Raw genomic sequence first — 20,263 nt, 5'->3', positions numbered from 1 at the left:
CCATGGAGATCGACTCTCCAGAAACCTTCCATTCTTGGAACCTGGGGATGGATATCACAAGTAAGTGCCGGCTGGGAAGGGGTAAGGTTGTGGTGGTGGGATTGGCAGCGTTACTATATCCAGACCTATCAGAAACGACAGCCTTGATGAGTTGGGTTGCCTATTGCATTTTACCGGACGGACAGGCTAGGGCCAAGAATTGGGCGGGCACACGATAACAGCCAGTCTTATAACTGGGTAATATTGTATTTGGGTACGCCGGTAGGCGACATCGGCACTGGTAGAGCCGGATACGGCAAGAGAAGCTGTGTCAAATCCAACCGTTTGGGAGCATTAATCAAAGTTCGGATGCCCGAGTATGCTCGAGATTTCTCGCATTCCAGGTTCAATATCTGTTCATCCCGGCCCCCGTTTCTAAACGAGGAACCTCGGATGACCAAACATACACCACTGTCCGATATTAAACGTTGCCGAAGGTGCACTCGCCGATCACCGTCATCAGCGCCGTGTTCTCGACCCGGTATTAGAGCAAAACATCGGTTCCCAGGTGGCTTCCATGGCATTCTCTAGAAATGCCAAGGAAACCGCCGAGTCCTGAGCAATCACTTCGAGACAATACGCGAGACGTCATACCTAATTAAGGTAGGTAGCCATACGGCTACAACATTTCGTCTCTCGGCGCCCACGGCAAAGGTCTTTCCAAGACTGTAGCCTGCCATGGTTGTCTAGTGGCCGATTCTTCTCCCGCGGATCCACGACCGTGTTCTTCGTTCTGCCCAACGAGCATGATGGTGATCTTGAGAAGAGAATCAGTTGAGCGTGGCAAAGTAGCCCTGTTTAACTACATCAAGTGGTTAGACTTGTTGGTCCAACATTCAGAGCCGTCCCCACGGCTGTTGTCAGGTTGGAGGCAGCAACAGAATTAAAGTATTAGTCGAAGTAGTGATTCAGGTAATTATCATCGATAGGAACTTGCCCTTACTCTTGCGCTAATTAATTATGCAGGCTAATTAATACTCAACATCAAAGACAGCGATCCTAGTTGTAGGGAATGACAAGACAAAAAACAGCTTCCGACTCCACGTCAAATCCCCGGTGCATTACTAAGAGGAAAAATAATGGACAGGTAACGAACCAAGAGGGAAAGAAAAAAAATAGGGTAACACCAAAACGTTGTAATAGGCTGAGCATTCGCAGGAAGGTGCCTCCTAGGACGTCACGATCAATCTAAGCTCCCTCGCATTCTCGTTGGTCGGACGCAGGGGCGGCTCGTGGTTTCCCACGTTCCATGCATTGACGATACCGAGCCAGCGTTGGCGAGATTACGCGACACTTGGCTAGTAATTAACTCCGCAGCACCGCATGGGAGAAAACCCACGATGCTTGGCATGGCCAGCATTCCGACCAGACAATCAGCTGCAGACGCATAACAAAGCCCCGTGTGTGGTTGTCCGCATGTCCGCAGAGCGAGCAGGTAGCTTCGATCCTTGGCCGCTTGACGCCACGATAACCTCGAGCATATAATGGCGTTGCAGCGAAAATCAGAACATTCTGGTTTTGGCCTTTTTTCTTGTGTTGCTTTGGCTCCTGCTTGGTGCGATCCATGTCAATGAGGGAATCATTGCGCTCGGTAAATAAGGTACCTTGGGTACTAATCAAGGCTTAATCTAATTCTGGTCAGCAGCATCCTTCAAGTGATAACTAGGTACCTTACCTAAGTGCTGACCCTAACATCCGACTAGCCTCGGGACTTGAGAGGCATGATGGAGGCGCCGCGTAAGTGTCTCCAACTCGAAGGCAATGAGAAGCACCGAGATGCTCGCCGTTACCGAGACTCCTCGGCGCTTTGTGAGCCGAGGGGACTTATAAAGAACAGGCAGATATCACCAAGGTATACTTGCGTCGTTCGACTCCATCACATATAGACCATAATTAATTACCTAATTTGTTTAACTCCTATTAATTATTCTACGTCCCTATTACCTTATTTGATCCTTCACGATGGCCCTCCACGGCGTGGTCAGCAATCTTGTTTCGACATTTTTCATCAATCTCGCCCCATTTCACCTGCTTTTCTACTCGGCCCTGCTCGGCACCGAACTCTTCCAAACCTTTGTCAACACCAAAGTGTGCTTCGTCGCCCTTCCCCGCTCAGCGTTCACCACTTTGCAAAAGCGCCTCTTTCCTGTCTATTTTGGGACACAGACAGCCTTGGTCGTCCTGAGCGCCCTAACCTTTCCACCACATGGCCTTTCCTCCTTGATTCTACGCAAGGGGAACTGGATTCCGTACGCCGTTGCATTTGGCACTGCACTCCTCAACCTCGTAGTGTACGGGCCCCGGACGCGACGGGCGATGGTGAATTGTATTCATCAAGGTAACAGGCATAAATTATACCCGAAACAGAAAAGAAAGGAGACAAATAAAACATGTTCCAACAGCAAGAATATTTGTTGACATCATGTGCATAGAAACTCGCGACACACTGCATGCTGGGGAAGAGAGCCGTGTTGACCGCGAACCATCTCCCGACATGCAGCGTCTTAGGAAGTCTTTTTCAAGGCACCACGCCATGGCAATCCATATCAACCTGATCTCCATTGGGGCGATGGTGTTTCACGGTTGGAGATTGGGCTCCAAGCTGGCTATCGGGGTGGAATGAGGGGGACAGAGGCATGGGTGTCGCTGCGCAAAGAAATGGTCGGACACAACAGACAGGTCTACGGGTATCCGACTCGAAAAATATAACTATTCAATCTACCATTTCTTCTCTCTTGTTACGCCTCCGGAGTAACTCTACTCTCTTTTTAAAGGACAGCGGGAGTTGTCTGAATGCACATAACTACATCAACCTGTGACCTTCCAAGCTTCCGAGCTCCCACCACACTAAGGTATTAATTACTCCAAAGTCCTATCCACGGAGACTCTTGCACGGCGAGAGAGAATACGCAGTCCCAATAGCCATGATCCAAGCACAGCATGTGGAAACCCTGGGGGCGGCAGCCGAGGCTAGAACCGTGGCAGCCGCAGTTGAGACCCCCCCGGTTGCAGGGTGATTATGGAATCTGCTGGGCCGACGCAGGTGCAAATCGCCCGCTCGGTGGGCATGGCGGACACAGTTGCGACCATGGTGACAAGGGTGGTGGCAGAGAACCGCACGTTTGCCTGCTTGACTTATCTGAATTCTCTATGGTCAGGCCGAGATGGTAATGCAAAAGTGATGCCGGAGTTGTTAATTACATCCTCTGAAGATGGATGGCAGGTTGCTTATTGATGTCCGAAGAGTACCCCAGCGATTTTGATGTCGAGGAACGTGAAGAGTATCTAGGCAGGACATCGGAGAGGATATGTGTTGAACTACTTATGCTTTGAAAAGACGCAGAAATATCTCCTCGAACCGTGCCTTGTACACTAATTACCTTACAGATGTCCCTTGCATAGCGGAGGACCATAATTAAACACGTTCTCATTTCGCTATCGGGTCTTGTGATCCTCAAACTGGTTCTCGGACTCGCAAGCTGGCATAATGTCACCCTCGATTGCTGAAGAATTTCTCGGACTCGACTTAGCCTCATCGGATTCTTTAGAGACCTTTGAAGATCTTTTTCTTCATTCTTGCGGCCCTAAGACAAAGACCAAGCAGCCACGGCTTCTCTTCGGCGTCTGACTTGCTTGTTTAATTACCCGACTCAATAATTAAGAAATTTCATGATGTGCGGAATAATGCACTTACAGATGCCCATTCCTTCGGAGGAACGGTGACTCAAGATATGTCCTTTTCCCCGCAGTTTCACATATTAGAGGCTGTTAGCCCCTTACCCCTCCTTCTGCCTCTGCTACGAAGGCGCGGAAAAGGTCTGTCATCATCAGCAACAGCTAATGCAACTTTCCGATACCTATCTAGAGGAACACACGCAGTACTTTGGTGTGATTGGACCGAGGACGTCGGCGGCCCCGTTGTTGAGGATTCGGATGCACCAAGTCAAATCGAATTGGTGCTGACTGGAGGGTCTCTGGCAGGAGTGATGACTCGGATACGGACGACTAGCGTTGGTCGTACACACTGGTCAGGGACTAGGCAGGAGGAGGAAGGCTTTGAGAACCCCGAGAGTCACTCCTGACGCAGGACCAACTGAATCCGTCGAGGTGCCACACCGCGGGGCTCACATCCCGTTTACCGCCTCCCAAGCGTCTCCAGGAGCATCTGCATCCGGCAGGCCATCCCCCAGCGGCACCCGCTCGTCCCAGCTCCAGCCCATCCCGCCCTTTCTCGTCTCCTCCCACTCTCTCAACCCGAGACCGCCTTCCACCACCTCCTCCCCCTCCCCGGCGTTCTCGAACTCAAAAACCCGATAGTCGGCGTTCATGAAGTAGCACCCCGTCACCCCAACCCGTAGGAAGCCCGAGTGCGAGACGACGAGAACGGCCTTCTCCGGGCGGGCGCGCAGCTCCCGCAGCACAGCACGGCCGCGCCCGACGACGGCCTGGCGCGTGAAGCCGTACCGCGGCGCGGCGGCCGCGGAGGTCTTGTCCGGGTAGGGCGGGTCCACGCGGGAGAAGTCGACCTGCGGGAAGCGGGCGGCCAGCTCGGGCAACGGGGTGCCGATGTCGCAGGGCTGGAGGGAGTTTTCTAATAAGCAATGGCGGGGTTGTTAGAATCAAGTTGCTTGTCTCGGGTAATTAACTCCGTTTGTGTGGATGAGTAATTACTTAAGGGTATGTAGATTTGTGAGAAGGGGGAGGAATGGATGTAGGTAATTAGACCAGATGTTTGGATAAGAGATTTGGGGAAGGAAAAGAGTAGGAGAGATGGGTAAAGATTAAGTGACAAGAACCGCTACAAACCCTGCCAGCCTGCGTGCGCGACGATAGGCATCCCTCTGTCGATGAGTTTCCCAAATGCAAGGAGCGCCGTCTCGATTGTACGGATCATGGGACTGACAATGATGAGGCCGACGTCAAGGTCCCGGGGTATCCTCGGGACCAGGTGTTCCTTCAGCTGAGCACATTGTTCCCGGCCGAGCGTTGAGAGCACCGGGTCATGGATGCTGTAGTCTTGTACACACGCAGTGTTAGTGAAAATAAACAAAATTAGCAAAGAGGCGAGACGGGCACTTATTGTCCACGTTGTGCAACGCCTGTGCGTGGCGAACGAGAATTAATGTAGGCGGCATTTTGGGAGAGTCACGAAATTGGTAGCCTTGAAAGATAAGTACAAGAAGCTACGCTCCGTATAGCCTTTAAATTCAGGGAGGTCCCAGAGACTTAGGCCAGACGAAAATTCCTGGGAGTTTGTGTTGTTGATGCATGAGAACTGGGCAGGGGTCAGGCGGCACTGTGCATGGCTGGGCAACGGCGAAAGTCGGCACCGTATGAAACACCACCAGGCGACTGTGCAGTTCTTGGCCACTGCCGCTCTCCAACAATCGCGACTTGGAAAGCTGCGCTGCCCCTCCAACAATCCCGCCAACCACCGATCTCACCACATCGACTGCTCGCCATGACCAGCATAGACGAGCTCTTTCAGGTACGGTGACCTCCTTAGATGTTCAATTGCCAATTCGCCTGTCTGACAATTGCCAGAAATCCGGGCTGCCCAGCAAACGCAAGCTGGACCCAGTCCGTGATCCAAGTATGCTCTCTCTTCTCTCTCTCTCTCTCTCTCCCGATTTTTTTTTCCAACCAGCATTCTAACTTCTTCCCCCTCCGTCCCCACCAGCCGAAATATACAAATCCGCAAAGCTCTCATCTTCCTCTTCCACCTCCCACCGCCATGCCCGCGTAGACGACCCAACAGACGACGCCGAAGCAGGGCCTCAACCACCACCCGACAATGAAGACGAGGCCGAAGACGGCGACTACGGTCCGACCCTGCCCCCGGACGAGGACGAGCCGGGCGACGATGACGAAGGCCGTTTCTTCGGCGGCGGCATAACGCGCACGGAACGGGAGATACTCGATTACGTGGACAGCGCCACCGGCGGCGGCCGCGGCGGCGGGCGCGACGGCGCGGCGGCGGTCCCGGACGAGGAGGAGACGATCGACCTGGGGTGGCTCAAGCGGACGGCGCTGGCGTTCGAGAAGAAGATCAGCCGCAACGCGGAGCTGCGGGCGCGGTACGAGTCGGAGCCGGCGCGCTTCATCGACTCGGAGGCCGACCTGGACGCGGCCATCAAGGCGCTCTCGATCCTCTCGGACCACCCGGACCTGTACCCGTCCTTCGCGGGGCTCGGGTGCGTCGGCAGCCTGGTCTCGCTGCTGGCGCACGACAACACCGACATCGCGCTCGACGCCGTCGAGATCATCGGCGAGCTGACGGACGAGGACGTCGCCGCCACCGAGGAGCAGTGGGACGCCCTGGTCGACGCCCTGCTCGAGGCCGACATGCTCGGCCTCTTGGTCAGCAACTTCGGCCGGCTCGACGAGGCGCAGGAGGCCGACCGCGAGGGCGTCTACCGCGCCCTCGGCGTGCTCGAGAACCTGTGCTCCAAGCGGGAGGTCGCCGAGGCGATCGGGGAGCAGGACGCGCTGGTCAGGTGGCTGCTGGAGCGCGCGGCGCGGAAGGAGACGCCCGTGTCGCAGAACAAGCAGTACGCGGCCGAGATCCTCGCCATCCTGGTGCAGAACTCGGCCAAGAACCGGAGGAGGCTGGCCGAGCTGGACGCGGTGGACCAGATGCTGCAGCTCGTCGCGCCCTATCGCAAGCGCGACCCGGAAAAGGGCGGGGACGAGGAGGAGTACATGGAGAATCTCTTCGAGGCGCTGACCAGCATCGCGGACGAGCCCGACGGCAAGGCCAAGTTTGTCGAGGCCGAGGGCGTCGAGCTGTGCCTGATCATGCTCAAGGAGGGGAAGCTCAGCAAGCCCGCCGCCCTGAGGCTTCTCGACCACGCGGCGGGGGGAGGGCAGGCGGGGGCCGAGGTGTGCCAGAGGATCGTGGAGGCGGGAGGGCTGAAGACCACGTTCACCTTGTTCATGAAGAAGCACGACAACCCGACGACGGAGCACCTGGTCGGCATCTTCGCCTCGATGCTGCGCCTGCTCCCCGCCGACTCGGCCGAGCGGATCCGCACGCTGGCCAAGTTCGTGGAGAAGGACTACGAGAAGACGGAGAAGCTGGTCAAGCTGAGGCGCGACTACGCCGCCATCATCGGGCGGGTGGACGAGGCGATCAAGCAGGAGAAGGAAGGCATGGGCGCGGACGAGATCGAGGAGATGGCCGACGAGTGGTTCTCGCGGCGCCTCGACGCCGGGCTCTTCTGCCTGCAGACCATCGACGTCATCCTGGCCTGGCTTGTTGCCGAGGATGACGGGGCGAGGAGGAAGATTCAGGAGTTACTCGCCGACAGAGACGAGACGTTGGCCGTCATCAAGGAGACCATCCAAGAGCAGATCGACGGCATCGATACCGAGTCGGATGAGGGCAAGGATACCAAAGAGATGCTGACGACACTAGCCCAGTTCCTGCAATGACGCAGGCGCAATCCAAAGTGTAGCGATAACCCCCCCCCCTGTAAAAATACATACTCTGGTCGGCACCAAGCTCATCTCATCGTTGACGGGGCTGTGCCCAGATTGTGTGATCAAACGGGCTGCCACGCAGTTCGTTTCCTCTATGCTTCATCTTGGGAAGTAGATATTACCAACACAACTACCCACCCCCCGTTTCTGCAGCCTGGGCCCTCTGTCTCGATCACGAGACCAGCTCAAAGACGACGTGCCCCTTATGTACACGTACTGGGTACACTACGACGTATTCCCCTCGTGGTCGTTTTCCCCGCCCCCGCCTCTTCCCCGCCTTTTTTGGTCCTTCATGAGGCAGGAGTCGGGTGAGCCTGATAGACGGCCGCTAGCAGGTCCTTGATGATCTTGTCCTGGTTCTTCTTGCCTGTCTCCTTGATCTCTGCGATCTTGGCCTCGACTTCCCTGTTGGCCTCCTCTTCGGCCTGCTTGTTTCCTTGTGTGTGCTAGAGAGACGGAAAGGGGGAAGAAAGTCAGTGCCTAATGCGGTTCATCGAGGGGACAACAATAATAAAAAGCGAGGAGATAATAATACCTGGGCCTCGAAGGCCTTGTACTCGGCCTCCTTCTTTGCGCGGTACGCCTCAATCTCCTTCTTGGCCTCGTCTCGCGCTTCCCTCACCCTCTTGGTGCGGTCTGTCCGGTGTGTTAGTCGCCGCTCCCCGTCGCCGTCGCCGGTCGCCGGCCAGGGCTGAGTTCGTATCGTCGGAATACGTACACTCTCGAGCTGTGTTTGGCGCGCGTGTTAGTGTGTATATCCCTTCCATCTTGCTGCGTTACTGGCTGCCGGATCGCCATACCCTTCTGAACGATCTTGGATGCCTCCCTCTCGGCCTGTCCATCTCGACTATGTCAGCAATCGTATCCAACGACGACGGACCGAACTGTGTCGCGCCATCCCTGGTCGGGTGCACTGGGGCGAAAAGGAGAGCTCGTACATCGAGGAGGGTCTGGATGCCTGCGGAGTTTTGGGCAGACTATTTGCACTGTTAGTGTGACACGTTCTAAACAGAATACAGATTGAACGACGAGCGAGAGACACTGCACTGCTACCAAGGCCGGGCATACCATCTCGGGAGACTAATCGTGAGGCCGCAACAGGAGAGGTTAGATGGGTGTAGATGTATAAATTGGTTTTGATGCGGGGGATAAATCGTCAGTATTGTCGAGATTCGCTCCTGAGCTTCAGGTCGTCGCGGTTGTCAACAGCAGGTAGGTTGTCGATGGATGTGATGCAGCTGCACTTCGGTCGCAGTCCCAGGGCGGGATGGAGCCGAAGTGGGGACATGCGCCAACAACAGCTCCAAGCGGCACAGGTCGGGGCCCTGTCCTGTCCCGCTGCCGGCACTGCCCCCACCTTCTCTCTGCTACTATGTACGGATCCGTATACGGATACAATAGCTATCCGTCTGCCGGAACGCCAAGTCGCGAAGGGGAAGGGAGGCGGTGTGATCCGGCAGAAACCGTTGATTCATGGGTCGCTTCGACTGTTCGCTTCCATCTCAAGAGCGCGGGTGGTCTGAATGGAAATGGCGATTCTGGGGCCTTCCCAAACCACCATCCGACAACAACACGCCCCGCTGATGCCGATTCCGATGCCGATGCCGGTTCCGCTGCAGTAATAAATACACCCCCCCAAAAAAGACGCAAGCAACACAGTCCGCCCGCCATGTCCCGCGCCTCCAAGTTGACGCTGCTGGGCACTTCGCTCTTCGCCCTCAGCACCGTGGTCTTCGTCCACTTCCAGCAAAAAGCGGAGCAAGAGGTTCGTCATCTATCCCATCTGACCTGCGTTTTGGGTAACGTCCCGTGTACCAACCATCTCTTCCTCCAGGCAATGCACCAAGGCGTGATTCGCGACATGGAACAGCAGCGCATCAAGCGCGAGCGCCAGGCCGATTTCGATATGCAGCGCGAACTCGAGGCCCAGTACAGGAAGGAGCAGACGGTCCGGGACAGCACTGCGGATGCGCCCGTAGGAGAGGGGATATCAGGGGCGCAAACGGGGACAGGGAGGTGATGACACTCGAGGGGGACCGGCTGGAGAACTGGTAAAAATACCCAACAGGCATTTACACTATGAACAACACAGCCGAGTGGCCAAAAAAAGACTGGCCGTGTACAAGACGAAATGTACAATACTGTACTGTACCATGTTGAAAGCAGCATCATAGAATAGATCATTGCATCCTCTCTAACTAACAACGGTTGCTCTGTGGTTTAGGCACATTGTATAAACCACCACTACCACGGTCATCGCTCCAAAACTAAACGAAGCCGCTAACCAGCACTGCTGATGGTGTGATCGTGATTCCCGGTCCCTTTTTACAAGGCCACCCTTTGAAGGCGATGACCTGGCAGAACCATTTCCCTGTCTTGGTACAATATCTTTCAGAACCGAAAGCCGCCCCGGCAAAAAGGCACCCCGGCTCGCTCCTCACTGAGCTCGGTGGGTAATAAACTAGTTAGCAGTGTAAGAACGCGCGTAACAGAGAAACGCCAAACGACCCTCGAATGCATTGGAGTTTCTCTCCTTCCATCTCGTCTTTCCTCATCTATACAGCCACCTTGGATATCGCCGCCGCGTCCTCGCCCAACCTGTCGGCTAACGCACGGAAATGCCTGACCTGCTGGTGAACATGCGCGCGGCAATATTCATGGACATGAGCTCCTGGAAGAGCAACTTGGCGGCGTATGGCATGTGCACCTGCGCAATCTTGGTCTTGTTCTTGCAGGGCCGGCACTCGAAGGATTGCTTGGTCAGGTTTCTATGGGTAAAAAGCGAGTCAGCATCATCATCATCATCATAATCATCATCACCGTCATAAATTAGGGAGAAGAAAGAGCAGGGGTGAGGGGGGGCAGGGAGGGAAAACATACGCGATCGGCGTCATCAGGCCGCAAATCTCGCAGATGTGCACCCTGAACGCGTCCGACACCTCGAACAAGCGCTCCTTCAAGAAGCTCGCCGCACCGTGGGCAATCATGCAATCGCGCTCCATTTCACCGAACCGCAGACCACCGTCGCGCGCGCGACCCTCGACCGGCTGGCGCGTCATAATCTGCAGTGGGCCGCGGGCACGGGCGTGGATCTTGTCGTCCACCATGTGGCGCAGGCGCTGGTAGTAGGTCGGCCCGAAGAACACCTGCGCACGCAGCTTCCGGCCCGTGTGGCCGTGGTACAGCACCTCGAAGCCGCGGGACTGGTACCCGTGCTCGCGGAGGAGGTCCGACACGCTGTCGACCGTCACCTCGGTGAAAGGCGTCGCGTCGCCCTCCATCCCCTTCAGCGTGGAGACCTTGGACAGCAAGCACTCGATCAAGTGGGCGATGGTCATGCGCGACGGGATGGCATGCGGGTTGATGATGAGGTCGGGCGTGATACCCTCGCACGTGAACGGCATGTCTTCCTGCCTGTACGTGACACCGATGGTTCCCTTTTGGCCGTGGCGAGAGGCGAACTTGTCGCCGATCTGCGGAATCTTGGTCGTACGAACCCTGACCTTGACGTACCGCATGCCGTCCTGGTTGGTCGTGACGACGACCTGGTCAACGATGCCGCTTTCGGTGCTGCGCAGTGGCGTGGACGCGTCGCGCTTGACGTGCTGTGCGGACCGCTGGCCGAGCTCGGCATTGTCGGGGTTGATAGGACACGTCTTGCCGATGATGATATCCTCGCCGGAAACACGGACGCCAGGCGCGACGATGCCGTCGGCGTCGAGCTTGTCGTACGTGCTGTGTTTGAGCCGTAGGGTGTCGCTCCTGTTGGGCTTCTCAAACTTCTCGACGATGTTGATGCCCACCCGCTTCTCGCAGTCAGTGTACGAGCGGAAGAAGAGACTGCGGAAGAGGCCGCGGTCGATGCTGCTCTGATTCATAATCACAGAGTCTTCTTGGTTGTAACCGGAGTAGCATGCGATGGCGACGATGGCATTCTGGCCGGCGGGCAGCTCTCGGAACTTGAGGAACTCCATCGACCGCGTCGTCGCCAGCGGCTTCTGCGGGTAGTAGAGAATATTGGCCATCGTGTCCATGCGCTTCGAGTAGTTTGTGAGGAAGAAGCCCATGGCCTGTTTGCCCATGGCAGACTGATATGTGTTTCTGGGCGACTGGTTGTGATCGGGGAACGGGATGATGCTGGCGCAGATGCCGAGCAGCATGCTGGGGTGGATCTCGCAATGCGTGTACATATGCGTCGTCGGGTTCGGCTTGGTCTTGATCCGGTTGTTGCCTATGCCCGATGTGTCCTCGATCACCTCTCCCCTCTTCCGAGCACGGAAATTGTCGAGGTCCTCGGGCGTCATGCAGATCATGACCGTCTCCTCCTCCTCGGCATCAAGGTACTCAATGGCACCCGACTTCAACAGGCCCGGCCAGCCCCAGTAATCCGGATGATACTTGCCTAGCTCCTTGTCCGCCTCGAGCCGGGCGATGTGCTCCTTGTTGAGAATCAAAGCGCCAACCTCGGCGCCGCTCTCGCTGTTTGGATCTTGCTCTACAGTAAACAGCGGCCTCATGACGCGGCCGGCATCCGAGAAGATCTTGAATTCGCGGTCGCGAATGTCCCTGACAAGGGAGACCTCAAACGAGATGACATTCTTTCTCCTCAACCCCTGGACCAGGCTGACGAGGTTCTTTGGGTCTTGGTGAATGCCGACCCAGGTGCCGTTGACGAACACCTTGGTAGCATTGGGGTACTGGAGCGGCTCGTACTCTTCGAGCACCTCCATGCCTCGGGCGATCATGAACTCGACGATTGGATCCGCGGGCGTGCCCACGCTGACGTAGCACATGAGCGACAGGTTCTTGACGAGACCACAGGCCTGCCCTTCGGGCGTCTCGGCCGGGCACACCAAGCCCCAGTGAGTGTTGTGGAGCTGGCGGGGCTTCGCAAGCTTGCCGTCGCGGCCGATGGGGGTATTGGTGCGCCGCAGATGCGAGAGCGTCGAGGCGAAGGTGTAGCGGTTCAATACCTGGGACACACCGGCCGTCGAGCTCATTGCCTTCTTCTGGTCGCCCCAGTTGCCCGTGGCAAGCGAGTACTTGAGACCGTTGGTGAGGGTCGAGTGCTTGATGCCCAGCGCCAAGGAGAAGTTCTTGTTGGTGTCGATGCAGCGCTTCATGTACGACATCAGGTCCTGGGTCATGCGCCTGATGACGCCACGGAACAGCTTGGCCAACAAGGGGCCGGCGAGATCCAGCCTCTTCTTGCCAAAGTGATCACGGTCGTCAGGGTCCCGACGACCGAGCGCGCACTGAAGAAGCTTGTGCACCATGTAGCCCAGGAAGAAGGCCTTTCTCGTCTCGCAACCCTCGGTCTGCGAGATGTGGGGCAGCATCTCCTTCTGGAGCAGCTCCTTTGCAGCCCGGACACGGTTGACGCGGTTCTGGCCGGCGTTGCCGTTGCCACGCTTGCCAATGAAATCAAGGGCGATCTCGCGATCCTGGATGCAGAAAGCCTCCTCGATACAGGGCCGCAGAGCCTCAAGCATCTGGGTATCTGTCCGGTCGTAACAGATGTGGTTGAGGATGTCTTCATCGGACACAATGCCGAGAGCACGGAAAACGATGGCGAGCGACACGTCTTCGCGCACGTACGGGAGCGTGACGCTGACAGTGTTTGGCAGCCTACCCTTTTCCGGAGAACCCTTGGTGTGTAGCTTCATCTGCAGAGACGAAATGAGCCGCGAACCCTTTTCCAGCGCGGAGCGGATCTCGGCCTGGTACGAGACGCTGCCTCCTGGAGGCTTCTTGAACACCTGAACAATGTTGGCGGCAGAGCGCTCCTGGGCGATAAGGACTTTCTCGCTGCCGTTAATGATGAAGTATCCGCCCTGGTCATACGGACACTCGTTGAGCAGGAAAAGAGACTCCTCGTCTTCACCGTGCAGATGGCAGACCTGCGACTTGACCATGACGGGCAGTTTGCCGAGGAAGATCAGGTCGCCCTTCTGGTCATCTCCCTTGGCGCCCTCTGACGGCCCCGTGTCTTCCTCTTCCCAGCGGATGATCTTGGGCACCTCGCCGGTGCGCGCCATGTATTCTTGCTGCTCCTCATCCATGTCCTTCAAGGGCACTTCCTCATTGATCGCTACACGGGCACGCTTCATGACTCGACAGTACATTGGCGCAGAATACGTCAAATTGCGGTCGCGGCACTCATAGGGGAGGAGACTGGTCGTTTCGCCGGTGGCCTCTGTGAGCGTCGGCTTCGAGATGAGCACGTTATCAAAGTGGATATCATATCTCCGCATTGCAATGTCTCGGCCGGCATCGTCGCCCGGATTCGGATGGTCGAGGGTCAAGTCGGCATACTCGTCGACGAGCGACTGGATTGTGGTGGACGTGAATTCGTCAAAGGAATCGATCTGCTGAGAGACGAGGCCTTTGGAGTCGAAATACGCCGCGATGACCTCCCAGCAGTCCTCGGGTGTGATGGCATTCTCGTCCGCCAGGCCGACGTCGTCAAGCCCGTTCCCAGTCTCGTACTGGTCGTCATCCTCGTAGCCCTCGAAGTTGCTGTACTGCTGAGTCGCGTAGTCGGCCATCTTGAGGGACGGCGAACGAACACTAGGCCGTTGTTATCGGAATCGGGCGAGCGAGAACTCTGGGAAAGAGTAAGTGTCCCAGGAGAGCGACTGCCCTACTTATTGGCGTAAAATGGCAAAATGAGGGACCGATGCACGCTGCAAGCCGACGAACAGCTGACGAGTACCTCCCCGAGTCGAAGTCGCGTCCGGGGCGAGCGAGCTTAGAAATCGCCACCGAAGAATGCTGGCGCACGCATCAACTCGCCGTGCGCGGGCCGTCTATTTCATCAACCGGCCAACGGGAGCAATGCGATCCGACGCCAGTGTGTCCAAAGGAATGGCAAAACAGCGGTGCCAAAGGGTCCGCCGTTGAGTGGTCGTTGATGAAGTGTGTTGTGGTGCAAGGAGGAGCGCTCGCAAGTTGATTTTCTGGATCTGCGAGAGGCTGAAAGAACGCGGCGAGATGCGCTAGTCTTGTTTGGGATTAGCGCGGTCCGGTAGCCTTCGTTGGCCTGCACACCGAGGTGAGGGAGCTGGCTTCCGGGGCATTCTGCATGATTACATAATCCCGCGCTTCGATTCTTTTGACATTGACCCACCACTTGGGCTGAACATGAGCACGCGAATGTGGGGTGGCCCACTCGCTTTCCCAATTACGAACTGGCCTGGTCTGGGAATCTCCATCAGGCCAAACAAACATGTTGAAGTCGTCTTGCAACAGCTTCTCTGAGCGACGTCCAAGATTTCACTCCATGACTCCATGTTAGAGACGCAAGCAACTCGCGGGCCTCGAACGCGTCGCGTTAATCTGGTCCCGCGGGACGTGGATGTTTCTGATCCCACCCTGCCCAAGGCCCTGGGCCTGAAATTTTGCTCAGAAGATCTCAGGCGGTCTTGCTCTCTTTTCGCCTCACTGCGATTCGCAGCATCTCCTATTCCGCAACTTTACTCTTTCTTTTTCTATTTTTTTAACATGAAAGAGCAGTCTGTGTCAATTCAGCCCTCTGTTCAATTCTCGGTTCAGTATTCGGTTCAGTCATTACTTCAGGCCTTATTCTCTCCGCCGGGGCGGCCTCAGCCAACAAACAACTGAGTACTAATATTGCGATCGCGGTGCCCAGCGGGTCGCCGACCCGAACGTCAGGTGTCTCTGCGAAAGTTGATTCGGCCAAGCTCTAGTCAGACGCTTAGAATCACTGCCTTGGATTCCCGAATGTACTGGCTTCAAAGCCCGCTGGACCCATTCTTTCGCACATGCCTCCTCCACTCTCTGGCCGTCACCACCGGGTCGTGTTCCCGACTCTCGGTACCACGTTGCTTCCCAGGTCGCTATTTATGGTAAATGTTCGCCGAGCATGGGATCGGCCTTGAATCTTCATACTTCATTTCTTCAATTAACCGAGATGATTTCATGTGTTCTCACGTTATTAACTAGAGTTGCTGACCACCTTGTCAATTCGTATCTCTGATTACCCAGGATCCGACTATACCTGCAATATCTCCAAGTCGGGCCAAAGTGAGTGCAGAAATGGAAACATGCAAGATGTCGGGCGTTAAGGCTGACCACCAAAAGGCTCAGCCCCCCCGCCAAATCCCCAGTTCTAAAAACGGCGCGGATCCGCCACGTGCCGAGCAAACAAGCTGACGCCTGACCACTCACCAGGCGCCCCAGTACCGGTCCGTCAGCATCCTGTGGTTGTTGCATCATCAAGTAGAAGACGACTCGGATGTCTCACTGGGCACCAAACGAGCCGACGTCTCGGATCCTGACTCCCCGGATTAGCCCAGCCCCGTGGCTGGGGTTCCGGAAGTTGTCAGCTCCGACGACTCCAAGATGGAGGCGCGCGACGACTATGTTTGCGGCTGCGGACGCCTGGGGAATGACGATGACTTGCCCTCACGAAGCTTAGTATTTAACACCATGGGCTCCTTGGTCTGAGGTTGGCCATTTCCAAACCATCATTGTCATCACCAGTTCCGTCCTCAGTCACTTGTGTAACGCTCTCAACACCAAGTTCCCAACACCAACCCTTCTTGTTTCTTTTACTGATCCTCAAGTAAAAACCGTCGTGGGAATAATCAAAGTTCCCCGCTCAACGTCGCATATCGTCCGTCTGATATACAACGAAAGGACTTCACAATGTTCAGCCAGCTGCTTCTCCTCTCCGCATCCCTGGCGGCAACTCTCCCTCTAGCGGCCGCAGCCCCGGCCCCGGCCAACCCCTCTCCGGCGTCTCCCAACCGCATCCCGAGCCGGACGACGACCTCCCCGCGCATCACGCACAGCGTGGTCGCCGGCCGCCCGGGCCTGCGCTTCGACCCGGAGAACATCGTGGCCGAGGTGGGCGACATCGTCGAGTTCCACTTCCTCCCGAGGAACCACTCGGTCGTCGAGGCGTCCTTCGACGCGCCCTGCGTGCCCCGCGACGACAGCGCTCCGGGATCCCCGACGGCCTTCTTCTCCGGCTTCTTCCCCGTCTCGCCCAACCCGGACGGCTCGGTCGCCCAGTCGCCCGAGGTGTTCCAGATCGAGGTCCGCGACGACAAGCCCATCTGGTTCTACTGCGCCCAGAACAACGGCCGCCACTGCCAGAACGGCATGGTCGGTGCCATCAACCAGCGCTTCGATACCCCGAACACCCTCGAGGCCTTCCGCCGGGCCGCCGCCGCCGTCCCGGGCGACTCCGGCGTCCTCCCGCAGGTCCAGGGCGGCTGGAGGGGGCCGAACCCGAACCCCAACGGCGGTTTTTGATGGAAGATGAAGGTGTTTGATGAGACGACGCACTTGGTCCATGTTACGGCCAGAGAGGAGGGAGGGTTTGGTGTCTAGAGTGGTAGCGATTTTTTTTTTCCTTTTCTTTCCTAGAGATTTTGATTTCGCCACGGGTACACAATGAGCACCGTTTCGTGAGAGATCGCGGAGACACTCCTTTTGAAGATAGAGACATATATCCATATCACGCCGTGGGTATCTTACACCGGGATAGACAGGTTGACAACCCGCAAGTGTAACCATGATTGCGTTCGGGCCTTCTCCGTTAGTCCCTCGAACAGTCATCATCGTCGCGATAGGTAGATGGTTGATGATATTCAGTGGGAATCTATTGTGATGGCAGGTTGTCTATCTCAGCTAGCCAGCATAACCAGAACCAGGCTCTCTACATTTAATAATTAACGGTTGGAGATGTCGTACCTTGGCGTATAACCGCATGTTGAAATCTCTTCGGTTTAAGTGTTCTAATTCAAACTGATGGCCCCTGGAACATTGGATCCAGAGTACTAATTAATTTCGTTTGCGCCAGGTAAAGAAATCCTAGTCAGAGCAAAAACGAGACAAAGACCTCGTCGAATAACTCTTCGTGGTAGAAAACACCGGCTTGGTATTATTGATGAATCCAGATTTTTCTTGCGCTGCTCCTCGTTTCCATACACAGCCTCGTAGTCAGACCTCTTCACCGACCAGATCTGAAACTCGGGAGGGAAGTATCCGGCATCCTCCCAGTCAACGATCTTGAGAACATGCAGCGTCTCGGCATGCATCAGGATGCTGTGCGAGTGCAGGTTGCCGTGGCAAAAAGACATACTCGGGCTCGCCCGACACGGACTTCTTGGGCGGCCAGTGCGCGTTCTTGTCGTGGAACATGACCCAGAGGGGCGGGATCACCAGCCCGTGCAGGCCCGTTGTGTCCGAGGTGAGCGAGTTGAGCTGCGGGATGACCTCGTCGGCGATGAAGCGGCTCGCGTTGGCCCGGGCGATGCGGTCGCACTCGTCGCACTCGCTGCCCTCCGGGAACGTGCCTCCTCCCGGCGAAAGTACGGCACTCGTGTCATGTGCCAACTTGTCCGCCGCTCCGACTGAGAACTCTGACGGACTTGGCGGAGGAGCGGCATCACGCAACCAAGCAATGCATTGCTGTGTAGTGTCGGAAACTAATTATTTATCTTCGACTCCAAGACTCGTCGTGCATATTTGGAAGAGATAGGATATTCTTTTCATAACCTCAATATTGTGCTGCGGGAGAGAGGGGCCCAGCTTCTCTCGTATCCTCCTGCCCGTGTACCAGCGAGGTTTGCGCCCCAAGACAGCGTAGGAGAGGAAGCTGAGCGGTAGAAACGAGGCGTGTTCGAAGTCAACAATGTAGAGACGAGTGCGGCCGTCGGGGTCAGTGGCGAACATGAAGTTTTCGTCATTGAAATCGGTGTAGCAGAAAACGAGTTCTTTCTCGAGAGCGACCTTGGGTGGCGGGCCGGGCACATGGTCGTATGCTAGTTCGGCAACCTGTAGAGTGCCTTAGCAATGGTATAATATATATATATAACCAACGTTCACTGTAAACGGCTATACCCTGTTTAAGTGGTCTTCCAAATCCTGAATGGTATTATAGATGACCGGGGCTTCCTGGCCTTTGAAGAGCATGTGTTTGATGTAACGTTCGGCGCGGGTGTATGGGCCAGGGGTCGCGTCTGCTGGGACCGGCATGAGGCTCAGCAAACGGATTCCCTCAGTAATCATTTCGTAGTAGCGAGCCTCGTTCTGCTTCCAGGTGATAGGGTCGGATATTTTGGCAAAGTCTTTAATATGGGCTGCTGCGAGAAGCTCCATTATAATAAAAGTGGTATTGGTTTTACTGAAGACCTTGAAGACTTCGGGAACATGGATATTGCGATCCCTCTGGCGTTGCTGGCGTAGCCAGTGGCAGGCGAGCCTCTGCATGTCTCCCTCGGCCTGCTTCTCGGGCCCACCAAACTTGACGAACACCATGGGGCGCTCAGGCGGGTAGGCGAGGAACGGGTAATAGAGCCCTAGAGTCCGCTGGTAGAGTTCGTCTTCGGACATGGTCAGGGCGAATTGCCTCGCGGCCGCATTTGGGTCGATGGCGGCGTCAAAGTGCGGTGGCACCGTACCGTCTTTTGGCGGCATCATTCATTCATTCCCTGGGACTGCAAGGCGAGAAAACCGACGCTCCAATGCTGAGTTGCAAATTGAGTGCACGAAGGTTGGAATGCAGTGAATGTGAAAGTCGTCGACAACGGTGGGGGTGGGGTCGATGAAGGAACTGCGGGCTGCAGGCCTGCGGAAGCAGTGGCTTTCCGAGAGGCTTTCCGAGAGGTGTCGCATGTGCCACCTGCATGCCGCGGCCAGAGAAGTCCAAGGTCGCTGAAGGTTGCCTACCGCGATCTTCCCATCAGCAGTGGCCACTTTTGGGCACCGAACTTCCAGCGCTTTACCACCGACGCACGGGGGCGTGGTTACACACTACCGTACAGGAGAGGGCCCCAGCAGCACGCTTCTTCTGCCGGGCGTGATGGCTCTTCTTCTGCTGGGCGGGGTGGTCTTTCCAGCCTTGGTGGGCGTGGTGGTTTTTCTTTCGCTACACGCGGTGGTTAAATGGGGCGTGGGCGAGGCTACTAAAGTCTTAAGTCCGAAGGCTGCGACGCGAATTTTGGTGGATAGACCATGAGATTGAAGAGCGTAAAGACGAAGAGAAAAGACTTGATCAACAGGAAGTTGTTGATGGCTTGCTTGATGGCTGGGCTGGCGATGTGGTTTTCCTTTTCGATTCGGATACGCGTCACTGCTGGCAGAAACAACCACTTCACCCGAGGAGCTTAATTACCTGGAATTTCTCGAGATCACTTACGCATGCACATATGACGTACAAGCACTTAACCCAGGAAGTTATTATGTGTAAGGTATTGTAAAGTACATAGGTGTATAATTACATACCAAAGCCGCCAAGCTGCTGTTATCTGCATTTACGCCCGGAACTCTGGACCAACACCATACCCATTTATTATCCGATAAGCCTCTCTGCTACGCCACCAACCGGCCGGCCGCAACGATCGGACCACAGCGGCCTCCTCCAAGGATTCATCAGCCGATTGAGCTCGTGTAACTGAACGAGCACCCTCGTGTGCCTCCTATCCCTCATCTCTCTGGAGGGCCTCTCAGTTTGGCGTGATGGTCATGTTCATCTCACTGACGCGACCTGAATAAGTTAAGGTAATTACCTAATTGATCAATGTAGTCACCTGAATTGTGGATATGAATGTCTGTTTCGACCTCTCCTTCCGCCCGGTTTCCCGTCTCGGATATGGCGGCAGCACTGCAGGCATGCGGAGACGGCTTCAATTCTGTCCTGTTTCTTGTCCCTGTGCACCATTATTTCCCCAACCTCTGAGCCTCGTGCAGTGCCCCTGCGCATCGTGGC

At 56.0% G+C, this 20,263-nt stretch overlaps 9 protein-coding genes across 9 annotated transcripts; 5 read left to right on the top strand and 4 right to left on the bottom strand.

Annotated features, from left to right (window-relative positions):
- Positions 1-2,001: 2,001 nt before the first annotated feature.
- MYCTH_2128401 (uncharacterized protein) lies at positions 2,002-2,662 on the top strand (the record flags this gene model as incomplete). Its single annotated transcript, XM_003664544.1, has 2 exons — positions 2,002-2,377; positions 2,472-2,662. 2 exons carry the CDS (start codon positions 2,002-2,004, stop codon positions 2,660-2,662), a joined length of 567 nt encoding a protein of 188 aa, XP_003664592.1.
- A 1,203-nt stretch (positions 2,663-3,865) lies between these two features.
- MYCTH_2307575 (uncharacterized protein) lies at positions 3,866-5,287 on the bottom strand. Its single transcript, XM_003664543.1, has 3 exons — positions 5,120-5,287; positions 4,846-5,058; positions 3,866-4,630 (listed from the first exon to the last, which is right to left on the bottom strand). Exons 1-3 carry the CDS (start codon positions 5,172-5,174, stop codon positions 4,164-4,166), a joined length of 735 nt encoding a protein of 244 aa, XP_003664591.1. The 5' UTR covers positions 5,175-5,287; the 3' UTR covers positions 3,866-4,163.
- A 213-nt stretch (positions 5,288-5,500) lies between these two features.
- On the top strand, positions 5,501-7,502 carry MYCTH_107972 (uncharacterized protein; the record flags this gene model as incomplete). The annotated part of the gene is made up of 2 exons (XM_003664542.1): positions 5,501-5,527; positions 5,743-7,502. 2 exons carry the CDS (start codon positions 5,501-5,503, stop codon positions 7,471-7,473), a joined length of 1,758 nt encoding a protein of 585 aa, XP_003664590.1. The 3' UTR covers positions 7,474-7,502.
- Positions 7,503-7,545: 43 nt separating this feature from the next.
- MYCTH_2081891 (uncharacterized protein) lies at positions 7,546-8,733 on the bottom strand. Its single transcript, XM_003664541.1, has 6 exons — positions 8,590-8,733; positions 8,460-8,498; positions 8,322-8,355; positions 8,240-8,248; positions 8,057-8,157; positions 7,546-7,967 (listed from the first exon to the last, which is right to left on the bottom strand). The coding sequence occupies exons 1-6, from the start codon at positions 8,590-8,592 to the stop codon at positions 7,812-7,814; spliced, it is 342 nt and encodes a 113-aa protein (XP_003664589.1). The 5' UTR covers positions 8,593-8,733; the 3' UTR covers positions 7,546-7,811.
- A 254-nt stretch (positions 8,734-8,987) lies between these two features.
- Positions 8,988-9,916, top strand: MYCTH_2307571 (uncharacterized protein). Its single transcript, XM_003664540.1, has 2 exons — positions 8,988-9,286; positions 9,356-9,916. The coding sequence occupies exons 1-2, from the start codon at positions 9,191-9,193 to the stop codon at positions 9,539-9,541; spliced, it is 282 nt and encodes a 93-aa protein (XP_003664588.1). The 5' UTR covers positions 8,988-9,190; the 3' UTR covers positions 9,542-9,916.
- On the bottom strand, positions 9,916-14,188 carry MYCTH_2307570 (uncharacterized protein). The gene is made up of 2 exons (XM_003664539.1): positions 10,402-14,188; positions 9,916-10,289 (listed from the first exon to the last, which is right to left on the bottom strand). Exons 1-2 carry the CDS (start codon positions 14,067-14,069, stop codon positions 10,127-10,129), a joined length of 3,831 nt encoding a protein of 1,276 aa, XP_003664587.1. The 5' UTR covers positions 14,070-14,188; the 3' UTR covers positions 9,916-10,126.
- Positions 14,189-16,101: 1,913 nt separating this feature from the next.
- On the top strand, positions 16,102-17,353 carry MYCTH_2307568 (uncharacterized protein). The gene has a single exon (XM_003664538.1). The coding sequence runs from the start codon at positions 16,192-16,194 to the stop codon at positions 16,801-16,803; it is 612 nt and encodes a 203-aa protein (XP_003664586.1). The 5' UTR covers positions 16,102-16,191; the 3' UTR covers positions 16,804-17,353.
- Positions 17,354-17,947: 594 nt separating this feature from the next.
- On the bottom strand, positions 17,948-19,078 carry MYCTH_2307566 (uncharacterized protein). The gene is made up of 2 exons (XM_003664537.1): positions 18,397-19,078; positions 17,948-18,330 (listed from the first exon to the last, which is right to left on the bottom strand). Exons 1-2 carry the CDS (start codon positions 18,970-18,972, stop codon positions 17,986-17,988), a joined length of 921 nt encoding a protein of 306 aa, XP_003664585.1. The 5' UTR covers positions 18,973-19,078; the 3' UTR covers positions 17,948-17,985.
- Positions 19,079-19,682, top strand: MYCTH_2307564 (uncharacterized protein). Its single transcript, XM_003664536.1, has one exon. It carries the CDS (start codon positions 19,358-19,360, stop codon positions 19,511-19,513), a length of 156 nt encoding a protein of 51 aa, XP_003664584.1. The 5' UTR covers positions 19,079-19,357; the 3' UTR covers positions 19,514-19,682.
- The last annotated feature ends 581 nt before the right edge of the window (positions 19,683-20,263 follow it).

This window comes from Thermothelomyces thermophilus, chromosome 4 (genome assembly GCF_000226095.1).
Source record: "Thermothelomyces thermophilus ATCC 42464 chromosome 4, complete sequence".
NCBI classification, from domain to species: domain Eukaryota; kingdom Fungi; phylum Ascomycota; class Sordariomycetes; order Sordariales; family Chaetomiaceae; genus Thermothelomyces; species Thermothelomyces thermophilus.
This window is presented reverse-complemented; position numbering and strand designations above follow the sequence as displayed.